The following is a 20,958-nucleotide window of genomic DNA, read 5'->3' on the forward strand; positions in this document are numbered from 1 at the left end:
TGTTACAATGGCGGTGTGGTATGACTGTTATCACATGTCTATTCCAGGAACGAATCAATGAAGACCTGCAGAGATACCGGAAAGAGGTGGAGATTCTCCGAGCCCAGATTGAACAAATTATGAGGTAGGACATTTATCTGTAGCTCAAATAAATATATAGCTCTTCCATAGATACCAACTCCTACCAGTTCAAGTTCAGGGTTTAATTTAAGGGAAGACATGTGGCCAAGTCATCCAAGGCACTTTTATATGCACCCAAGACACTATCATTTCGGGGGCAATGGGGTGGCCTAGTGGTTAAAGTGTTCGCTCATTACGCCGAAGACCCAGATTTGATTCCCCACATGGGTACAATGTGTGAAGCCCATTTCTGGTGTTCCCTGCCGTGATATTGCTGGAATATTGGTAAAAGCGGCATAAAATGCACTATCATTTTGGGTTTGAATCCTAGTTTGGTCGGACTATGTTTCTAGGTTTGTCAGACCCATTCTCAGACTTGTGGTTTTACCGAAGTGGTAAATATCTGATACCTGCATCAGCCATTGTTTGTAACTTTATATTATCAAAGATCAAAGTATGAATATAAAATTCCCACAGTTAAGCGTAGGGCAAACACTTATGTAGTTAATGTTGTTTTCATAAATATCATTGTTATTTCTGTTATGTTCTTTTCCAGGACGGGACTTGGAGTTGAGGAGAGCGTGTTGAGGAGAGTACAACGTGGTCGGGAGCAGGCACTCCTGGAGGACCAGTCCAAGGTGGGGAGAGGGGTGTTAGGCCAGTCCAAGGTGGGGAAAGAGGTGGTGGGCCAGTCCAAGGTGGTGATAGGGATTGTGGGCCACTCCAAGGTGATGATATTGATAGGGGGTCAGTCTAAGGTGATGATGGGGGTGTTGGGCCTGTCCATGGTGGTACTATGGGTAGTGGGCCAAGTTGTGATGGGGGGTACAAGACCTGTCAAAGTTTCAGTGAGGGTCAATGACTGATGCAAGTCTTGACAAAGGTTTGATTGACAAGTCCAAGGTATGGATAGGGGTTTGTAGGCTGAAAACCGATTCCAAGGAAAAGATATGACTATTTCTAATAAGATATGCTCAGTCACATGAATATAGACCTATTTTATGCAATATTTTGGCATGGCATCCCAACAGGTTAACACGCTGAATGAACAAGAATGGGAGAAGTTACAACAAGCGCACGTGTTGGCAAACGTTCAACACGCATTCGATACGTCGGACACCGAGGGAACAGATGATAACGAGTCAATATTCGGAGCTGTGGATCTGCTGTCTCCTACCGGACACACGGACGCACAGACCCTCGCCCTCATGCTACAGGAACAGCTCGATGCAATAAACAATGAGATTAGGTGAGTTGTCTCCCCTTGTCCCCAGTCCTCAGCGCTGCGTCTTTGGGTATAGAGGGTGTAGTGGTCTAAGGCTCTGCAACGAAGCTTCCAGAGTTGTCTCCCTTATGTGCGACAGGATCCAGGGATGGCTAATTGGCTAAGGTCTCCCTCACTGACTGATATGTTCTCATCTGTGCCACACAGCCCTAACTCACTCACTGATTCTTCTTCTAAGAAACCTCAGTGGGTATTGTGGTTTAGAATTAGGTTTAGAATTAGCAGTATTGATTTAAATTTATGACACTAACATTAGACAAACAAGCCTTTATGATCTCCATGTGGCCATTTTTATTTTCCATTTGAAACTGTCCTTTTACCTTTGTTTTGAGATCGGGTACATTCACTTGCACCGACTCCTAAGAAGACTCTGTGTTGACTATCTGATAAGAATTTTCACCTTCTTTCCCTCCTTTCCTCCGTGCCCGCTAAGAGACCCAAATTTGTTGCAGGTTAATACAGGAAGAAAAGGAGAGCACCGAGCAGAGAGCGGAAGAACTGGAGAGTCGGGTAGGAAGCGGGAGTCTTGATGCTATAGCTGCCACCAGGTGGCCGCAGGGCTACGAGCGCTCGTCTCCCCCTCTCAGCGGGCGCTCAACACCCACGCCCAGAACATATCAGTCGAGAGATATTCTCCAAAAATACCACACCGTAAGTCCGTGGCCGGGCTAGCTGACGGCTAGCATACTCACTCATCGTGTCATCAGCGGCCGAGCGTGCGTGTGTAGTGGCCATGAGTGGAGGGTGCGAGCGAGAGTGAAGACTGTGAATCTTCCCAGCACTGTGCTATTTTTAGTTCTTCCCCTCCTTTTGGTTTGTTTCTGGCATGCCTAATGGCCCAGGTGACGTGGTGACAACGAAAGAGTCTAGATTTAATCTTAATCCCCTCACGTCCATAGTTCGTACCTATAGTCGGCAGTCGTTTTTAAAAACATACATGTGTGATTCTTGTCCTGTAACAGACTGTTTCCGTACTTGGACATGATTAATTGCTTAAATAATCGTGTGAACTGTGGCCCCATTGCTAAATTTGGTAGTATTGTCAACTAATACTAAAATGAAGCGTATCTTGTGATGCATGCATTTTGTAAACGTGCATTTTCACAATTTGTTTGGCCTATATCAGCTCATACATGTATGCAGAATATACAACAGGAATACTGTGGATGAAATTTGGAAAATATCTCTCTGGCGTATAGATATAAGACTGGTCAGTTCAGCTTGTATCGACCTTAAGTGGTAAAGCAAATTTGCTTTGTCATTTAGCGATACTGCTCGGGTTAACAATTGTGCATGTTGAGATTTTTTCATTGATTTAACACAGTTGTATTAATAATGTATTTTAAAACATTGTATCTTTGTTGGCTGTTTGCAAATAGTTGAGTAAATTTTGGCTTTTTTGCACTAATACATGGTCGTTAGAAAGCTTAATGTTTGTTCTGACTTACAATTAACTGCTACACGAGAATTGTTTTGAATTATTTGCTTAGAGATGTTGGGGTGGTTGTGTAGATTTAATGACCAACATCTTTGGATATTAATTTGCTAACAACGAGTCTATTTTGCTATATTTGCGTTTCAGACATGCGTGTCGCTTATGCTTGAGTCACCTCCCCTCCCTGCCCATATTTCCTTCCCCAGTCGCCAAATGGTCACATGCCATTTTCTCAAGGTTTCGTTTCTCGTGTTGTACTTTAGTTCTGTATTTTGTGACATACTTATTCATTTTATTTTTATTTTTTTTAAACTTTTTCAGTTTAGATGGAAACAAGATTTTATATTGTATTTTATATCAAAATTGACCAGATGTTTTAGTTGAAATTTGACTAATTTACCTGAATACTTTCACCTCGCTGCTGGTCGCACTTGATCATAATCATCTTTCATCATTTTTCTTGATTTTGATTTATTTTATGCATATTTCAATTCAAATTTAATTCTTTCAAATGCATGCAAGCATGTTTTTAACTCATTTAAAGGTTCTTTGGGACATTAAATATTATGTCATTTATTTAAATGCATGATTGAATTTTGACAAAAATATTCTTCAGTTTATTTTTGTTTTGGTGACCTTGAACTTGTCTGAAGCATGACTTCCTGACTTTGACCTTTGACCTCGATGTTGTCCGTGGCTGTTGTGAGAGGGTGCTCATCCGTGTAGCATGCTAGCACTCTATATCTCATCAGACTCACGTTAAGAAATATGCCATGCAGGTGATGTTCTGTCCACACTTGTCCATTGTGACTCGTCAATATTGTTGTTTATGGAACATTTTCATGTGATGTGCTCATACAAAACATGAAGATTTGCCTTGTACTGTTGAAAAGTGGGAAGTATATGCTTATGGAAACATTGAAGGAACATTGCAGAATAATGGTTGGACTTTAATAAATGAATTTATATCTTTTCTGCAGTTTTTATAAATATAATTGAAATAGGGGTATTACAATAACTGATCGATGCATCATTCTATATTGCTGTCAACAGAGGTATTTCCATGAATCAAGTAATTAATGAAGGACAGATAATTTCTTCATGTGTTGGTGGGCTGTGAGTAGCCTAGTGGTTAAAGCATTGGCTCGTCACACCAAAGGTCCGGGTTCGATTCCCCACATGGGTACAAAATGTGTGAAACCCATTTCTGGGTTCCCTGCCATGATATTACTGGAATATTGCTGAAAGGAGCGTAAAAGCATACTCACTGATAAATAAGTACCGGTATCCCTTTCAACAGCGAAGTAGTGTACGTATATAAGTGAAAGGGGTTTGCCATTAATGAGGGTGTTTCAAAGGTATACCGTAGAGTTTCCTTGATAGGAGAAATGAGGTTTGTCACAGTAGCCATCAGAAAACAGCACTACTTGTCAGTATAGAATTATGTACTAAGTGATTAAGCCATGGTCTGTATGATGCAGCAATTGCTATAAAACAAATTACAGTGAGACCTCGGATACCCGGACCCCAGATATCCGGAAACCTCGCCTTCCGGTCAATTTTTTAGAGAAAACCAATCTCTTACGTTATAAAAGTGACTGTCTATAATGGATATTCGGTTTCCGTTTCCGGACGGTATATTTTACAAACCAACCAGCTAAATCAACACAAAATTGACTCGCGTATCCGCACGAGGCTTTGATCTACCGCTGACCGTGTGAAGGGAAGCGCGAGAGTCCCATGTGTTTTGACACGAGACATGGTCTGCTAATTCGGATTAATGATCGGTCAGCAAGGTATTGGTGGTGATTAGTAGGCCTAGCTGACACATTGAGTTCTAACTGTTAAGTTGTTTATTCAGTCAAAGCAATAAAAGTGCAGTGTCTCGATATTCAAGTAAAAATGTTCTCCATCGTGTTGCAAAGCAGCGGCACCCAGTGTAAGCAGTCCTCAATAAAATAATAATTGTAAAGGTATGATTATTATGTTGTGATGCTGTTTTTTTAATGTCTATACATGTACAATAAAGGCTTGATGATCAAAAACATTTTGGATTATCCTAAAGGTGTATGAAAACCAAAAATCCAGATATCCGGATATTCAATTATCCGGATGATTTACGTAAAAACAAATGTGTCCGGATATCCGAGGTCTCACTGTACATCAGCTGATAAGGAAATCTTCCCTGTCTGGTATTTTTTTGTCCCTATCATAGATGAAACTGTTGACATCGACATTGGCATCGTTGTCTTACTGTTTATAACTTCTGATCTCAGTTGCCTGGTACTATCCTTTGCAAGGTTGGGGGTTATTATTAAGTTTCAGGGATTGTTTTAGGCTTGCACAGGGACTGATCTTTGCCCAAAGTCTGCAAGAAATGTCTGTAAAAATTCCTAAAAGATAAAAGTTCCTAATTCTTGTTAATGTAGTTAAAACCAATATATAGTTATGGGGTAGACTTCTTTACCTGACATCAGGAAACACAAAGAGGAAGAGGTGTTATTGTGTTTGGTTGTTAAGCTACCTGTAAATTTAAGAAAATAATAACTTTAGACAATGCCAATTTTCTGAGAATAATGATTTTGTTTTTTCCAATTTGCTAGCTAAGGCACTTAGGTAGGTGTCCTAGAAACATCCCTGAGTTGCCGTGGATGGTTTTCAGTGATGTACCCGAGATGAAATATTGATCAGTTTCGCTGTATGACTGCAAACAAATCATAGCCGTAAATTAATAGAGCCAGTTAATTCCCAGTACCATAACAAGAGGAGCTGCTTTTGTGACGTGTCCATGATAAAGCGTTGCACCATGTTCGTGCAGACTGTTTGCAAGTAACACTATTGTCATCTTTGAGGCAAGATACTTTTTTGGATGACAGCTTGTTAGATCTTTTAATTACCCGTGAAGATCCGGGTCGGAATTGATCTTCAGTAACCCATGCTTGTCGTAAGAGACTAACGGGGTCGGGTGGTCAGGCTCGCTGACTTGGTTGAACATGTCATCGGTTCCCAATTGCATAGATCGATGCTCATGCTGTTGATCACAGGATTGTCTGGTCCAGACTCAATTATTTACAGACCACTGCCATATGGCTGGATTATTGCTAAGTGCGGCGTAAAACTAAACTCGCTCACTCTTTAGATCTTTACACCATGTGTCACTGTTGCTGACAACAGTATAAAGATCTATACCGAAATCTCGCATCATAATAGATTATGAAGTTGTCATTCAGGGAAGTATTTTACCTTTACAGTCACCAACTTCTAAAATGCCTAGTTAACAGTTTATTGTCATCTTTGCTTCAAAGTAATGGCTTCAACCGTATAAACTCTGTGTCTATGTAAGTATGATGCTGCTATGTTGGGGCGTTGCCATGGTTACTGGTCAGCAAGGTTTTACAAAAAATGAATTTTGGAATATGCAAACTAAATTAACTGAATGGTTGACAGAGTTAACAGAGAGATCTCCCGAACCTTAAAGGCACTATATCACACCACACTTCTCTAAAAATATATAATGCATTTCTCTCAATAATACAAACTATCTGCCCTCGGGGAAGCTGCCATATAATTTACTCCAAAATATTACGTATTTAGATTACAATATTAAATTTAAAAGTTCAAATCTATTAATGCAACGTTGCCTACCGGCCGAACATTATTTCAAGCGAAGTCCATAGAGTTGTCCATTGGAGCACTCTTTACGAAATATCCTACACACCACTTGTGATTGAAACCAGTTTGGCAAACACCGACAACACCGTGTAAGAGAGTTTTCAATGTACGGAGCAGTTGTTTGCATTCCATATATGGCAAGTGTTCGCCTCGAAGTTTCAATTATCAATTTCAGGCAAATCATAAGGGATTTTATTACATCAATAGGAAGTTAAAGTGACTGCATATGCCCAATATATATAATGTAGGCCAAAATATATTCGGAAATGTGTGACATTGTGCCTTTAAGTTTGTCCTGGTGACTCCCGAGACAGAATTGATCTTAAGTCTGACATGGTTGTCTTTATACCAACTGATCTGCAAATCAGGTACTGGCCATTGCTATCTGGAAGAATGATTACAATATTTGGATCTGTATTCCGCCAATAGGATTACATGAAATGTAGTATTAATTTTTGTTTCTAAAACATTGACTGCTTTTTCAAACCACGATATTGATCCCCTTCAGTCTTTTTCTCATGTATGACCAAAAAATATCAATTAATAATCACTTGTTTTAGTTTGTGATGGGAAGATTTCGAATACAGAAAATAAAGTTTCCGAGATAATATCTGTTTCATCAAGACTGCACATGGGGACATGATGATAATGATTACAGAATCATTTGGGAAATTACTACTTTAAATAAAGAAATATCCCAGATAAACCGTATCGCTGTTTGAATCGCTGGATGGTATCACATGGCTGATTGCATTTTATTGTACCCCATGGATGCTCATGGTATCAACCTCAGGTTTTCCGACTAAGCCTTGATTCCTTGTTGGTACATGTGGTGTAAAACAGCATACACCGACTCCTTCACTGATTAATCAGCAGCTCATATTATAAGTTGTTCACTGGTCTCGAGGGACCAGTGAACAACGTATTTATTTTACCAAACACCTCAATGGTAATTTTGAACCTTTTTGAAGCACGGGTATCGGGTCATAGTATGGAGTACCAGATGACAAGAAAAACAAATTTAGAGTTATCTCCCTTCCATTGATATGCATTTGCAAAACGTCGGTAATTCCGTACATCATATTTGATTCAATGTTATTAGAGATAAAGAATTACTACTACGAAGTACCAAATGAGTTCGGCATTCCCAGCTGGGTACATGGAAAATGTTACTCGCTTGTTAGCAGGGTACATTGAAAATAAGAGAAGAGCGCTCAGCCAATCAGAAAACAACATTTATGTGTGAGGCAAGATAAAAGTAATTGTTAAGCCATAGGGATGACAGTATACAAATTCATAAAAGACGTCTCTTTTTCATAAGCATGAAAAGTTCGGGAATATACCCTACATTATGATCGTTGGTACAAAATTGTCCTGGTACCAGTTATTGTACATGGCATATTTCTTAACTATTATATTCATCCATATTATGCACTTTTGTCAGTATATATTGAATCTTGCACTAAGAACTTTTGATTGCTTGCTTATACTAGTCAATAAATATTTAGACATAAAGGGTATTACTGCATAATTGGTGCTTTATTAATTATGATATTTACAAGCTTTGCTATGTTTTCATTGTTTTTATAGAAGCTTTTTGAATGTTTATCATGTGTGTTACTAACTGATACCCTAATCTGAGGCAATTTTTGGCAGATTGTCTCTTTAAAAACTGAAAAATTGTGATTACATATAAATATTAAAAACTTCCCAAAAAACTTTTTAAAATAATTTTGTCTCTAAACTAATTGTTTGGGTTGTGTGCAATTAATTAGTAACATGCATGATTAACCTGCCTGCTTAGATAAGGATATACTTATATGTATATATATATCTATATATATATATAGCCACACAGGGCCCTGCCAGCCACTATCAGCATGTGGGAGGGGATCAGGGGTTGGACAGATAACTGTTATTGGCCCAGTGTTACCTGAGAGAAATGAGGACAAATCCTCATATTTGCTTCGTTTACCAAATGTGTAAGCATGGGAGATTTTACCTTGTTTAACAGACATTGTCTGCATGTAGTCAGGCCATCATTATTTGGCAGATTGCTTGACAGCAGAACGGTAGCATGGTTTTAATTTCAAGAACTGAAATCAAAGTTGCTGGGTCTGCAGATTAGCCTGAGTGTGCACCTAAAAATTCATAGCCTAAGTCACATACCTTACGTGTTATCCTATGAATTGGTAGAACAATGTTTCTTATTGGCTTCATTTAGTTATGTTTGAGCTTTTCCAAAATAGCTCTTTAAAGGAAGATTATTTCAATTTCTAGTTCCAAGTAGCTTTTTTTCGTTAAAGAAAGTAAACGTGACATTTTTATTTATTTTTTTTTTTTTCTTGGGTAGTGTTTTTTCAGGGCCACTATCTGCCCCATCATTACCTGACCCTGAAATGTCATAAATGGACTAGAAGTAACTAGTAAATGTTAAAACGATGAAAAGGTGGTTTATGATTTGTCTCAGTAATCAATATCTAAATGCCTTTCAAAGACTTCTATGAGTGAGGGTGTTTGACAGAAGTTTATTCTCCATGCTGGTAGTGGGATGCCCAATGGCAGCGTCTCTGATGAAATATAATCATAGCTAGGTTGCACTGTGAACACTGCATCCCAAGCATGCATTATACCTTATAACGCTCATCTGGGGGATACCAAAGGCACAAAACTTCAACTTTTGTCACCAATATTTCTAGACACCAAACAAGCAGCTTCAGCCTGTTCTGGCTGAAGTCTTTGCAAAAGAATTCAAAGAATTAACTTCAGTCATTTGAGGTCTGTTTTACCCAGTGGTTTTGCATGAGATTTGCCAAATTGAGAAGAAAAATTATAGTGTATTGACTGAGACAAAACGGATCATTGAGATCAGGCATGCGCCGATAAAGTTGGTATCTCCCAGCGTGAGATACAGGCATCTCCCAGCGTGTGGGATAACGTGGACCTTTTCCTGTCATTGTAGGCACCAGCGGGTATATCTGCCTCCCACTTGTACACCTATTCCTCATCTAGTCCGCAATTGGCAACATCTGCTGATACTGCAGCAGCGCAGCAGGTATATTAGATACGTCTCACTCCGGGGGGAGATCAAATATGTGTCTCAGTGTAGGGGTGAGATGTCTCACTTGGTGGGATATAAATAATATGTCTTTGAGTAGGGATGAGATGTCTGGCTTGTTGGAAGATAAATATGTCTCAGTGTAAGGTGTGAAATGTCTCACTTGGTTGGAGATAAATAATATGTCTCAGTGTAGGGCTGAAATGTCTCACTTGGTGGGAGATAAATAATGTGCCTTGGTGTAGGGATGAAATGTCTGGCTTGGTGGGAGATAAATAATGTGTCTCAGTGTAGGGGTGAGATGTCTCACTTTGTGGGAGATGGCTCACTTGGTGGGAGATAAATAATGTGTCCGTGTAGGGTGAAATATCTCACTTGGTGGGAGATAAATAATATGTCTCAATGTAGGGGTGGAATGTCTCACTTTGTGGGAGATACATAATGTGTTTCAGTATAGGGGTGAGATGTCTCACTTGTTGGAAGCTAAAAAATGTGTCTCAGAGGAGGGGTGAAATGTCTCACTTGGCAGGAGATAAATAGTGTGTCTCAGTGTAGGGGTGAAAAGTCTCACTTGGTGGGAGATAAATAATGTGTTTCAGTGTAGGGGTGAAATGTCTCACTCATTGGAAGCTAAAAATTGTGTCTCAGAGAAGGGGTGAAATGTCTCACTTGGCAGGAGATAAATAGTGTGTCTCAGTGTAGGGGTGAAATGTCTCACTTGGCAGGAGATAAATAGTGTGTCTCAGTGTAGGGGTGAAAAGTCTCACTTGGTGGGAGATAAATAGTGTGTCTCAGTGTAGGGGTGAAATGTCTCACTTGGCAGGAGATAAATAGTGTGTCTCAAGGATAGGGGTAAAGTGTTTCACTTAAAGGTTTCAGCATTGGGGTGAACTTTTCTAATGCAAAGGTAATAAGTGACCAAATCTCCTGACAGGAGAAATTGGTTTCCTTTTGGAAAGATAAGAAAAAATATCTCAGGGCAGAAAGGTTCTTGTCTCATTGAGTAAAAGAACCTTGAGCTCAAGCAGAAAAAATCTAGTTTAAGCGATAAATAACGTAGCGAGTTATTTCATGTCTCATTTTCAGAAAATAACTTTTTCTCATGAGTGTGTGATTGGTGCAAAGGTAATAATATTTTTATCTCAGCCTATGTTCACAATATAAGACGATATCTCTTATCATGTGAGATTTTTCAAGGAAGAAGGGAATGAAAGATATATTGCACAGGGTGACAGATATTAAATCTCTCTTTGAAAGGTTGTAACATAATTCCTTGGAAAAGTAATAGATGTAAACATTAAACTCTTATGGAGATGAATCTGTAAAGATTGTATGAGAAATTTTCCCACTCAAGCAAGACTGTTTGTCAAACAAGACTATCTGTCCTGATTTTTGTAAGTATATGCAACACAGTTTCAAAATGACTGAGGTCAAAGGTCAAACTGTATACAGGATATTTATTAAGGTTTTTAGCCGTGACATATTTTTTTTTCGATTTCCAAAAAGCCTATCTGAGTTGCGTACAGGAAAATGGCAGCACTATGTGGAATGTGGCAACTATTTCACGCATGGTTAAATTTCTGCAATTGATGTTTTGAAATAAATAAATTTTGTTTTCTGTAACAATGTTGTACTATTATTTTGCAGGACTATATAGAGCTAGTCACACAGTGTAGTCTCACCTGTCTAGAAGTTTAGATGGGTCAGCCCTCTGACCTCGCTCTAGAGCCTAGAGTAGCTCTCTGTACATCATAGCTACAGAGAATTCCTCCATTCCTTAAACCATTTTATCAGTAGAACTGCAAACAGGCCAAGTCAAAGTAGATGCAGGCTTTCAGACAAAAATCAATAAACGATCTAATTTTGCCAATTGAAATCCAAGGGAGGGAACTGCTGATGGGTCGTTATCGTTGTCATGAAGGCGGTAGCCTTCAGAGACTTTATGACTTAGTAGCTTCGCTATATTGCTATTGTTCACCATTGCTGTTTAGCGCAGATGGGAGGGCAACTCATTGGCTTTTCCATATGCTTTGCAAATGAGATAAATGCTTTGGGAAGGTTCTTAGACGTTACCATAGTGATTATGGCATCAAGGGTTGGCTTATTCTAGGCTGGTTGATTGGCTGGAAGTGGCAAGAATTGTTAAAGGCATGCTTTTTTTGACACTTGTAAAATGTCAAGAAGAGTTGGTGAAACAAATTTTAGTCTGATCTGTCTGAGAATAGGAATTACCATTTCAGTAATGGCATGATAATGTCAGGTGTTCTTCAAATATGCATTACATAATGCAATCACTTGGTTATAGAAATATAATTTCTTTTTATTATTGTAATTGAAACTTGAAGATTTATCAAAGAATATGAGATCAAAAAGTTGTTTAAACCAGAAATATTTTGGTATGCCTTTAAGAGTGTTTGCCATTAGGCCAACAACCGCAGGGTGCTATGACCAGCTTGACAGGTCAATACAAAGTGACCATTAATCTTATCACAGCCAATGAAGCGAGATACATTGTGTAAAATTCTTACATCCTTAATTCATATTTTCTTTTCCAGATGTGTGTCATGTAAATAACAACATTTATTTTCAGAATTATTATTGGTCATAGGAATTGTGTATGTTCATATGAGTAGCATTGTTTAATGAAAACTGAATATGATGTGTTCAAGAATATGCGAAGATTATATCTGTGATGAACATTTCTCTGAGTGATAACAGGGGAGGGAATTATAAGGATATTTTACACTCCCATGTTTTCGTCTTTGAAGCCCCAGTACAGTCGCGACGACACCGCCCTCAGCAGTAAAGATGAAGCGAGACAGATTAAGTGCGAATCTAGTCCACCGACACCACGGTCACTGAGGTTAGAACGGGTCGCCCGAGCACTAGCTCAACAAAGTGCTGACAATTCTCCGGTGTAAGTGCCATATGCTTGTTTCTATTTATCAGTTGGAATAGATTTCAAATATACTTTTAGACATTGAAAAAAAGAAATATGGATAAATGGGCTGTGCAACTTCATAGTGTGGCTAGACTATATTGAACTAAGGATAGTTGTTGTTAGTATGTGAGTGAGTGAGTTTAGTTTTAAGCCGCGCTCAGGAATATTCCAGCTATATGGCGCCGGTCTGTAAATAATCGAGTCTGGACCAGACAATCCAGTGATCAACAGCATGAGCATCGATCTACACAATTAGGAACCAATGACATGTGTCAACCAAGTCAGCGAGTCTGACCACCCTATCCCATTAGTCGCCTCCTACGACAAGCATAGTCGCCTTTTGTGGCAAGCATGGGTTGCTGAAGACCTATTCTACCCCGGATCTTCACGGGTCGTGAGTATGTGAAGGAGATGTGAACACCATGTTAGATCGTCTTCAAATCTATCCCTTATCTACCCTAGGTCTGTAGTAGATAATCCCAGGTGTTACTCCATTAACCTTCTAAAACCCATATCAAAACTATGAAGGTTTACCTGTGCTGCATGCCCCATATTAACAGATACAGATCTCTGGCACATCCAGAGTGAAACTGTCTTCTAATATTGTTCCATTTTCACACTTCACACTGAGGGGTGACAAACGGCTGGTGGAACAGCACCGACTGTTTCCTGACTAGTATGGGGCTGTGCTGAGTTGCACCTGAAGTGCATCCTGGCGCTGTTCCACCAGCCATTTGTCACCCCTCGGTGTGAAGTGTGGAAATAGAACAATATTACATGATAGGTTCTTAAACAACTTTTTCTGTGATCGATCATAAAACATCAGATTTCAGATCCTGTTGGGTACAGAGGTTTCAGGACCATGTCTTTTACTTATGTTTTGTGCACTTATCCCGATTTCGAGTTATTTAATCATTCATCGTTCTTATTTGAACCCAAACGGACTGTATCTCCCTTCCATTTATTCATCATCAAATTCAGTGTCGTCAAGAGTTATCTCCCTTCCATCTATGCATCGTCAAATTCAGTGTCGAAGTTATCTCCCTTCCATCTATGCATCATCAAATTCACTGTTATCAAGAGTTATCTCCCTTCCATCTATGCATCATCAAATTCACTTTTATCAAGAGTTATCTCCCTTCCATCCATGCATCATCAAACTCAGTGTCATCAAGAGTTATCTCCCTTCCATCTATGCATCATCAAATTCACTGTTATCAAGAGTTATCTCCCTTCCATCTATGCATCATCAAATTCACTTTTATCAAGAGTTATCTCCCTTCCATCCATGCATCATCAAACTCAGTGTCATCAAGAGTTATCTCCCTTCCATCTATGCATCATCAAATTCACTGTTATCAAGAGTTATCTTCCTTCCAGGTGCAGCAAACTGCATGAACTTACTCACGGGACAGCAAGTCCGATGGGGAGTGTACACAGCAGTCAAGACTCCCTACACAAGCATACAAAAAAGAAGGGCTTGAAGAGTTCACTAGGCAGGTTCTTCAGTAAGAAGGAGAAGCAGAAACCCAAAGAGACTATGGGGTTGGAGCGTGGTGCTACAGCCTTCACGGATACAGACGGGAGTGGAGATGCACTCACCCTGGGGCTAGGACAATCAGAATTTGATAGGAGGAAAAAGAAGAAGTAGGTTGAACTGACGTTTAAATCTTTCAAACATGTTTGTCAGATTTTGAAAAGGACACAAGTGAATTCTCCACATGTGTCAATCAACTAATTTCTGTGTTGCTGTTTAATTTTCTTTTGCCCTGGATTTATTTATAATATATATTTTGTTCTAAAAAAAAAACATGAAACAAATTGTTCACAAGACATGTTGTCCTGAAAAGAAATTAAAGAAATTTTCTTTTGCCTTGGATTTATTTATGATATATATTTTAATCAAAAAATAAAATGAAACAAATTGTTCACTAGATATGTTGTCCTGAAAAGAAAATGTGTTGGAAGATGTAAAAGAAATTCAGTTCCTTTTAAAAGAAAATAGTTGTGTGTAAATGGTGATTAGTGTTTGTTTTTTCAAATTCCTAGTGTGAGACTAAAAACATACCTTATATAGAGATTGGTGTCCCTAACACTGATGTATAAGATAACTCAAGCTATGGCTGGTGATCATTATGAGTAGTCATGAGGAATATTGTATTTTCAGACATGAGTTGTTGGAAGAGGCCATGAAGGCAGGCACACCCTTTGCCTTGTGGAATGGACCAACTGTTGTAGCCTGGTTAGAAGTAAGTGACAGTTTCCTACCATTTATCCTGCAGTGTAACATTAACATTGATCCACACAGGATCAATGGCCAGGAACAGTCTGCCACAGAGTCTCAGAGACTATTCTGACTTTCATACCTTTAAATCCAATCTAAAAACACAAGATAGCCTTTGAACTGTAGCTCTTTGGCTTACTTGCATTTTTATTTGTGCGCTTTGAGCATGTATAAGCATGGATATATCCGCGTTACAAATATGCTATGATTATTATTATTATAATTGCAAGGCATTTTGTTCAGTACTAACATATGATCTTGCTGAATTGTTCTGAGATTTATTTTAGTCATTCTTGTAGTTAAATCTGGAAAGTCCTGAATGTGTCGGTGCGACTTTGCTACGTAAAGAAACATCAGTGCTTTTCTTAGTTTTTCTCTCTCTTTTCATTATATTTGGATGAATAGAATCGAGTAGCTATTATAGCAGGAGTAAGCATGTCCCACTAGTGTCCTAACTACTGATTTTGTATTGTTTCAACTGCTAGTGTCCTAACCACTGACTGTGTGTTGTTTCAAATGCTAGTGTCCTAAGCACTGACTGTGTGTTGTTTCAACTGCTAGTGTCCTAAGCACTGACTGTGTGTTGTTTCAACTGCTAGTGTCCTAACCACTGACTGTGTGTTGTTTCAAATGCTAGTGTCCTAACAACTCATTTCATGTTGTTTCAGTTATGGGTAGGGATGCCTGCGTGGTATGTAGCAGCGTGTCGAGCCAATGTCAAAAGTGGAGCTATCATGTCTGCATTGTCCGACACCGAGATTCAACGAGAGATTGGTATCAGTAACCCTTACATAGGCTCAAACTCAGACTAGCCATTCAGGAAATGGTTAGCCTAACAAGTCCTTCTGCGCCAAAAACTTCACGAACAGTAAGTGTAAACTGTTGACATTTCTTTTTGAACAAGTAGAATTTAAGACTTCTTTGTCAAGTGATCATTTATGTCAGTATTGACACACAGATTGGGTTATGTGTGAAAGGAAACAAACTTCTAAAGCTTGTGAGAATGAATACATGTCTATGATTTGTCAGAATGAACAAATGTCTGCTATTTGTCGGCATGGACCAATTTCGATGGCTGTCAAAATGAATAAAAATCTACAATTTGTCAAAATGATCAAATGTGTAAGGCTTGTCAAACTGATAAAAATCTATGATTTGTCAGAATGTTCAAATGTCTAAGGTTTTATTTATTTGACAAACTCTAGCATTTGGTGATATGAACCATGAGCAGATCAGGATGAAAAGAAATAAATTTGATTTAAACATAATTTCTAGCTTACTTTGTTTACATATGTGACCGTCTGCTACCATTTCTTATTCAGACTCTAGCGTTTGGTGATATGAACCATGAGTGGATCGGGAACGACTGGTTGCCAAGTCTGGGTCTACCGCAGTATCGCAGCCATTTTATGGAGTGTCTGGTCGATGCTCGCATGCTTGATCACCTCACCAAAAAAGATCTGAGAGGGCAATTAAAAATGGTAGATAGTTTCCATAGGTGAGTGAACAACAAGGAGAATGGTCATGGTTTACTGATCTTGAACTAATTGTTTTGCCTTATTTGTACCTCTTTATGACTCGCCAGTCAGGATCTGATGACTTAGGTCTAATCAAGAGTCTTCTAAGGTGCTGCAGTTAGCTGCCAAAGCAGAGCTGTGTTTCCTTAGGTGTGCCAGAAACCTAATTACATAGAGACCCCACATACCCAGACCCCAAATGTCCAGAAACCTCGCCTTCCGGTAAATTCTCATTAAAAAAACAATTTCTTACGTTATAAAAGTCACTGTCTATAACGGATATGCGGTTTCCATTCCCAGACGGTAAATTTTACAAACCAACCAGCTAAATCACAAAATTGAGTCACTTGTCAGCACGGAGCTTTGATCTTCTGCTGACCGTGTGAAGTGAAGCGCGAGTGTCCCATGTGTCTTGACACGAGACAGGTCTGCTAATCCGGATTAATGACCGATCAGCAGGGTATTGGTAGTGATTAGTAGGCCCATCTGGCACAAAGTGAATTGTAATACTTTGGCAAATCAAAACAACCACTCTGTTTTGGAAGTGATTCTAAACCTGAAGTGTATGCTCGCTACCGTTTCAACACCTAAGCCTGGATGACAGAAATCCAGATATCCGGATATTCAGTTATCCAGACGATTTACGCACAAACGAATGTGTCCGGATATCCGGGGTCTCACTGTATATGTTTGAATCCTGCTTGGCCTTATATACTGCTAGGTTTGTGTGCACCATTTTCGTTCTGGTGGGTTTTAAAATGACAGTTACCTTTTAAGACCTGTAAACTCACCCAATCATTCTACCACTGTGGAACAGAATCCACAGAATATGGGTTGGAATCCAAGATTCTCCCTAATAATTAGCAGTGGTTACCATATCCCTCGTCATTGTTATTAGACTCGTTTCATATCATTAAAAGTAAACTTCGAATATGTCCCTGTCTAGTTTGGGGATTCTGGTATATGTCCACAGATGTATTCTCACTGATATTTGACATGTGGTTTATTTGTTTCCAGAACAAGCTTACAGTACGGAATAAATTCATTAAAGAAATTAAACTATGATAGAAAAGAATTAGAACGGCGTAGAGAAGAAAGTGCAAATGAATTAAAAGGTAAGTATATCATTTGTTATGGACACTTACCAGCTTTTGATTGACTAAATCTAGATATAGAAAGGAAACTTTTTGCAGTATCTGAGAACAGAACATCATTTCCATCCAGGAACCTCTTTAGGTGTATCTTGCTAGTCATAATAGGCCATTCAGGAGCAGGACTGGGTTTAGGATGGCTGCAGAGTGAGCATTGTGCATCACAACATGGGTATGATTATTGCTACATGCTACACTACACCATACTTCACTACACTAAGCTATACTACATTGAGCTACACTGCATTGAGCTACACTACACCACACTATACTTCACTACACTACAGCTATACTACATTGAGCTACACTGCACTACACTACACCATGAGCACACTGCACTACACTACACTACTTCACTACACTAAGCTGCACTGAGCCACACTGCACTACACTACACTACACTACTACTACATTGAGCTACACTGCACTTCACTACACTGCTACTACACTACACTATACACACACTGCACTACACTACACCATACTACACTGCACACTACACTACACTACATTGAGCTACACTGCACTACACTACACTACACTACAAGCTATACTACACATGAGCTACACTGCACTACACTACACTGCACTATACTACATTGAGCTACACTGCACTACACTACACCATACACTACACTACACCATACTTCACTACACTAAGCTATACTACATTGAGCTACACTGCACTGCACTACACTACTACTACACTACTACACTGGCACTGAGCTACACTACACTACACCATACTTCACTACACTAAGCTATACTACATTGAGCTACACTGGCACTACTTACACTGCACTACACTGCACTACACACTGCACTATACCTACACTGCACTGCCACACTACACTAAGCTATACCACACTACACACACTACACGGCACTGCACTGCACTACACTACACTACACTACACCATACTTCACTACGCTAAGCTATACTACATTGAGCTACACTGCACTGCACTACACTACACTACACTACATGGCACTACACTACACTGCACTACACTACACCAAGCTATACTACATTGAGCTACACTGCACTACATGGCACTGCACTGCACTACGCTACACTACTCTACACTACACGGCACTGCACTGCACTGCACTACGCTACAATACATCATACTTCACTACACTAAGCTATACTACATTGAGCTACACTGCACTACACTACACTACATGGCACTAAACTACAGTACTGGCTGGACACTACACTACACTACTGGACACTACACTACACTAAGCTATACTACACACTACACTACACCATACTTCACTACACTAAGCTATACTACACACTACACTACACCTTACTTCACTACACTAAGCTATACTACACACTACACTACACCATAGTTCACTACACTAAGCTACACTGCACTGCACTACACTAGACCATACTTCACTACACTAAGCTATACTACACACTACACTACACCATACTTCACTACACTAAGCTACACTGCACTGCACTACACTACACCATACTTCACTACACTAAGCTATACTACATTGAGCTACACTGCACCACACAGCACTACACCACACTACACCACACCACACCATACTTCACTACACTAAGCTACACTGCACTGCACTACACCACACCATACTTCACTACACTAAGCTATACTACATTGAGCTACACTGCACCACACAGCACTACACTACATTGAGCTACACTGCACCACACAGCACTACACTACATTGAGCTACACTGCACCACACAGCACTACACTACATTGAGCTACACTGCACCACACAGCACTACACTACATTGAGCTACACTGCACAACACTACATTACGCTAAGCTGTACTTCATTAGTGTAGCTATACTGTTCTGAGCTAAACTACACTGTACTGAGCTACACTACACCACACCACACCACACCACACCACACCACACCACACCACACCACACCACACCACACACTACACTACACTACACTACACCATTTTGTCAAAGTTGAAGGACCTACTTAAATACTTAAGTTATCCAAGGTTCGACTCAACAGAAAAATGATGATTAAAGAAAACTTACATCGGGCCAAGCTTTTATTTTAAGACAACCATAAATTCAACACATCAAACATTCGACACAAAAGCTTTTGACTGTAGTTTGAGCTTGACAAATCTAATGCTTTTAAAGATATTTTTGTAAGTTTACTGGTTTTTATGCGGCAATGTGAAAAACACTATTTATTGTTTTAATCCCAAATATTTATAATCATTGAACAAAGCATTTTGACCAATTTTCCTGACACCCAGTTGTTCTGTTGCAGATGTGTTAGTGTGGTCGAATGAGCGGGTTATCAAATGGTCGATGTCTATAGGCCTGCGGGAATATTCAGCTACTCTGCTAGAATCTGGAGTCCATGGGTCACTAATAGCACTAGACGAGAGCTTCGATCACAACAGCATGGCTCTCGCATTACAAATACCCACACAAAACCAACAAGTAAGTCGGTCACCTTGTGTTATGTTGGAACCAACATTTAGTGTTATGGGAAATGGGGCAAGTTTGCTTTTATATGGTTACATCAAGAATTTTTCTTTCTTTTCCGCAACTAGATTTTAGGACATTGACCGTAATTGTTGTAAACCTGAAGCAGGTTCTTTTTCAAATATTTTTGTAACAATTAAGTTTTAAAATTGTATAATACCGTGATGCATTCAAGTAACAGCACTTTTATGATATTGTTATTTGTTTTCATTATGAAAAGTTTTCATGTTACTTTCAGAGTTTTCTTATCTATTTTGGGTCTGGGGAAAGTTATGAGAACACATTCCATTTTATGTTTTTATGAGAACACATTCCATTTTATGTTTCAGGCTAGGCAAGTTTTAGAGCGGGAATTCAACAACCTTCTGGCAATCGGCACTGATCGCCGCCTGGACGAGGTAGGTCAGTTATCTTTTTCTTATTTTTTGTCTGCGTCATCATCGTATCCAGCAACTGACCCTCACCTTGCTGCCCTGCCCGCCTGCTGACTTCAGCGTGACCTTTCAACTCTGTCTGTCGCCTTGTTTCTAGCTGTCGGCAGCTTGTATGCTGACAGGGCGGCGGGTCGAACTCTGCCGCCCCGCCCGAGTGGTGCTCTCTTCCCAGGTGATGTTAGACTGGCAGCTGGTGGATTTTGAGCAGGATAGGAAAGTAGTATTGTTTGGGTAGAAAGTAGGATATATTTTCTAAATAGAATGTAGTCTATCAAGATAGGAATGTAGTATTTGAGAGTAGGAAAATACTTTTTCTTTTCAATATAAAATGTATTTCATGTTAGGAAAATATTATTTCTTTCAAGATTGAAAGTTATGTGTCACAGTAGAAAAATAGTACTTTTTGACAAATTATCCGAAAGAAACTTGTATTTGAATGAATGGTTGATATGATATGGTGATCAATCAAACTGTTCCAAATCTACCACAGTAACCGGTAAGGGACCCTTGTGAATTTATATACAGTACATGCATCAATTTGTTAACAAGAT

The 20,958-nt window shown here is 39.3% G+C and overlaps 1 protein-coding gene across 1 annotated transcript in view; it reads left to right on the plus strand.

Annotated features, from left to right (window-relative positions):
* Nucleotides 1-20,958, plus strand: part of LOC124281769 (liprin-alpha-1-like) — a 138,377-nt gene that overhangs the window by 105,968 nt on the left and 11,451 nt on the right. The window contains 14 exon segments of the mRNA XM_046717743.1: nucleotides 48-124; nucleotides 677-758; nucleotides 1,152-1,369; nucleotides 1,858-2,056; nucleotides 9,475-9,567; nucleotides 12,339-12,487; nucleotides 13,892-14,158; nucleotides 14,679-14,760; nucleotides 15,464-15,581; nucleotides 15,584-15,663; nucleotides 16,118-16,293; nucleotides 17,330-17,427; nucleotides 19,753-19,928; nucleotides 20,303-20,371. Of these exon segments, the coding sequence (XP_046573699.1) occupies nucleotides 48-124; nucleotides 677-758; nucleotides 1,152-1,369; nucleotides 1,858-2,056; nucleotides 9,475-9,567; nucleotides 12,339-12,487; nucleotides 13,892-14,158; nucleotides 14,679-14,760; nucleotides 15,464-15,581; nucleotides 15,584-15,663; nucleotides 16,118-16,293; nucleotides 17,330-17,427; nucleotides 19,753-19,928; nucleotides 20,303-20,371 (1,884 nt within the window).

This window comes from Haliotis rubra, unplaced genomic scaffold (assembly GCF_003918875.1).
Source record: "Haliotis rubra isolate DU_JTF1 unplaced genomic scaffold, ASM391887v1 Scf29, whole genome shotgun sequence".
Classification (NCBI taxonomy): Eukaryota; Metazoa; Mollusca; class Gastropoda; order Lepetellida; family Haliotidae; genus Haliotis; species Haliotis rubra.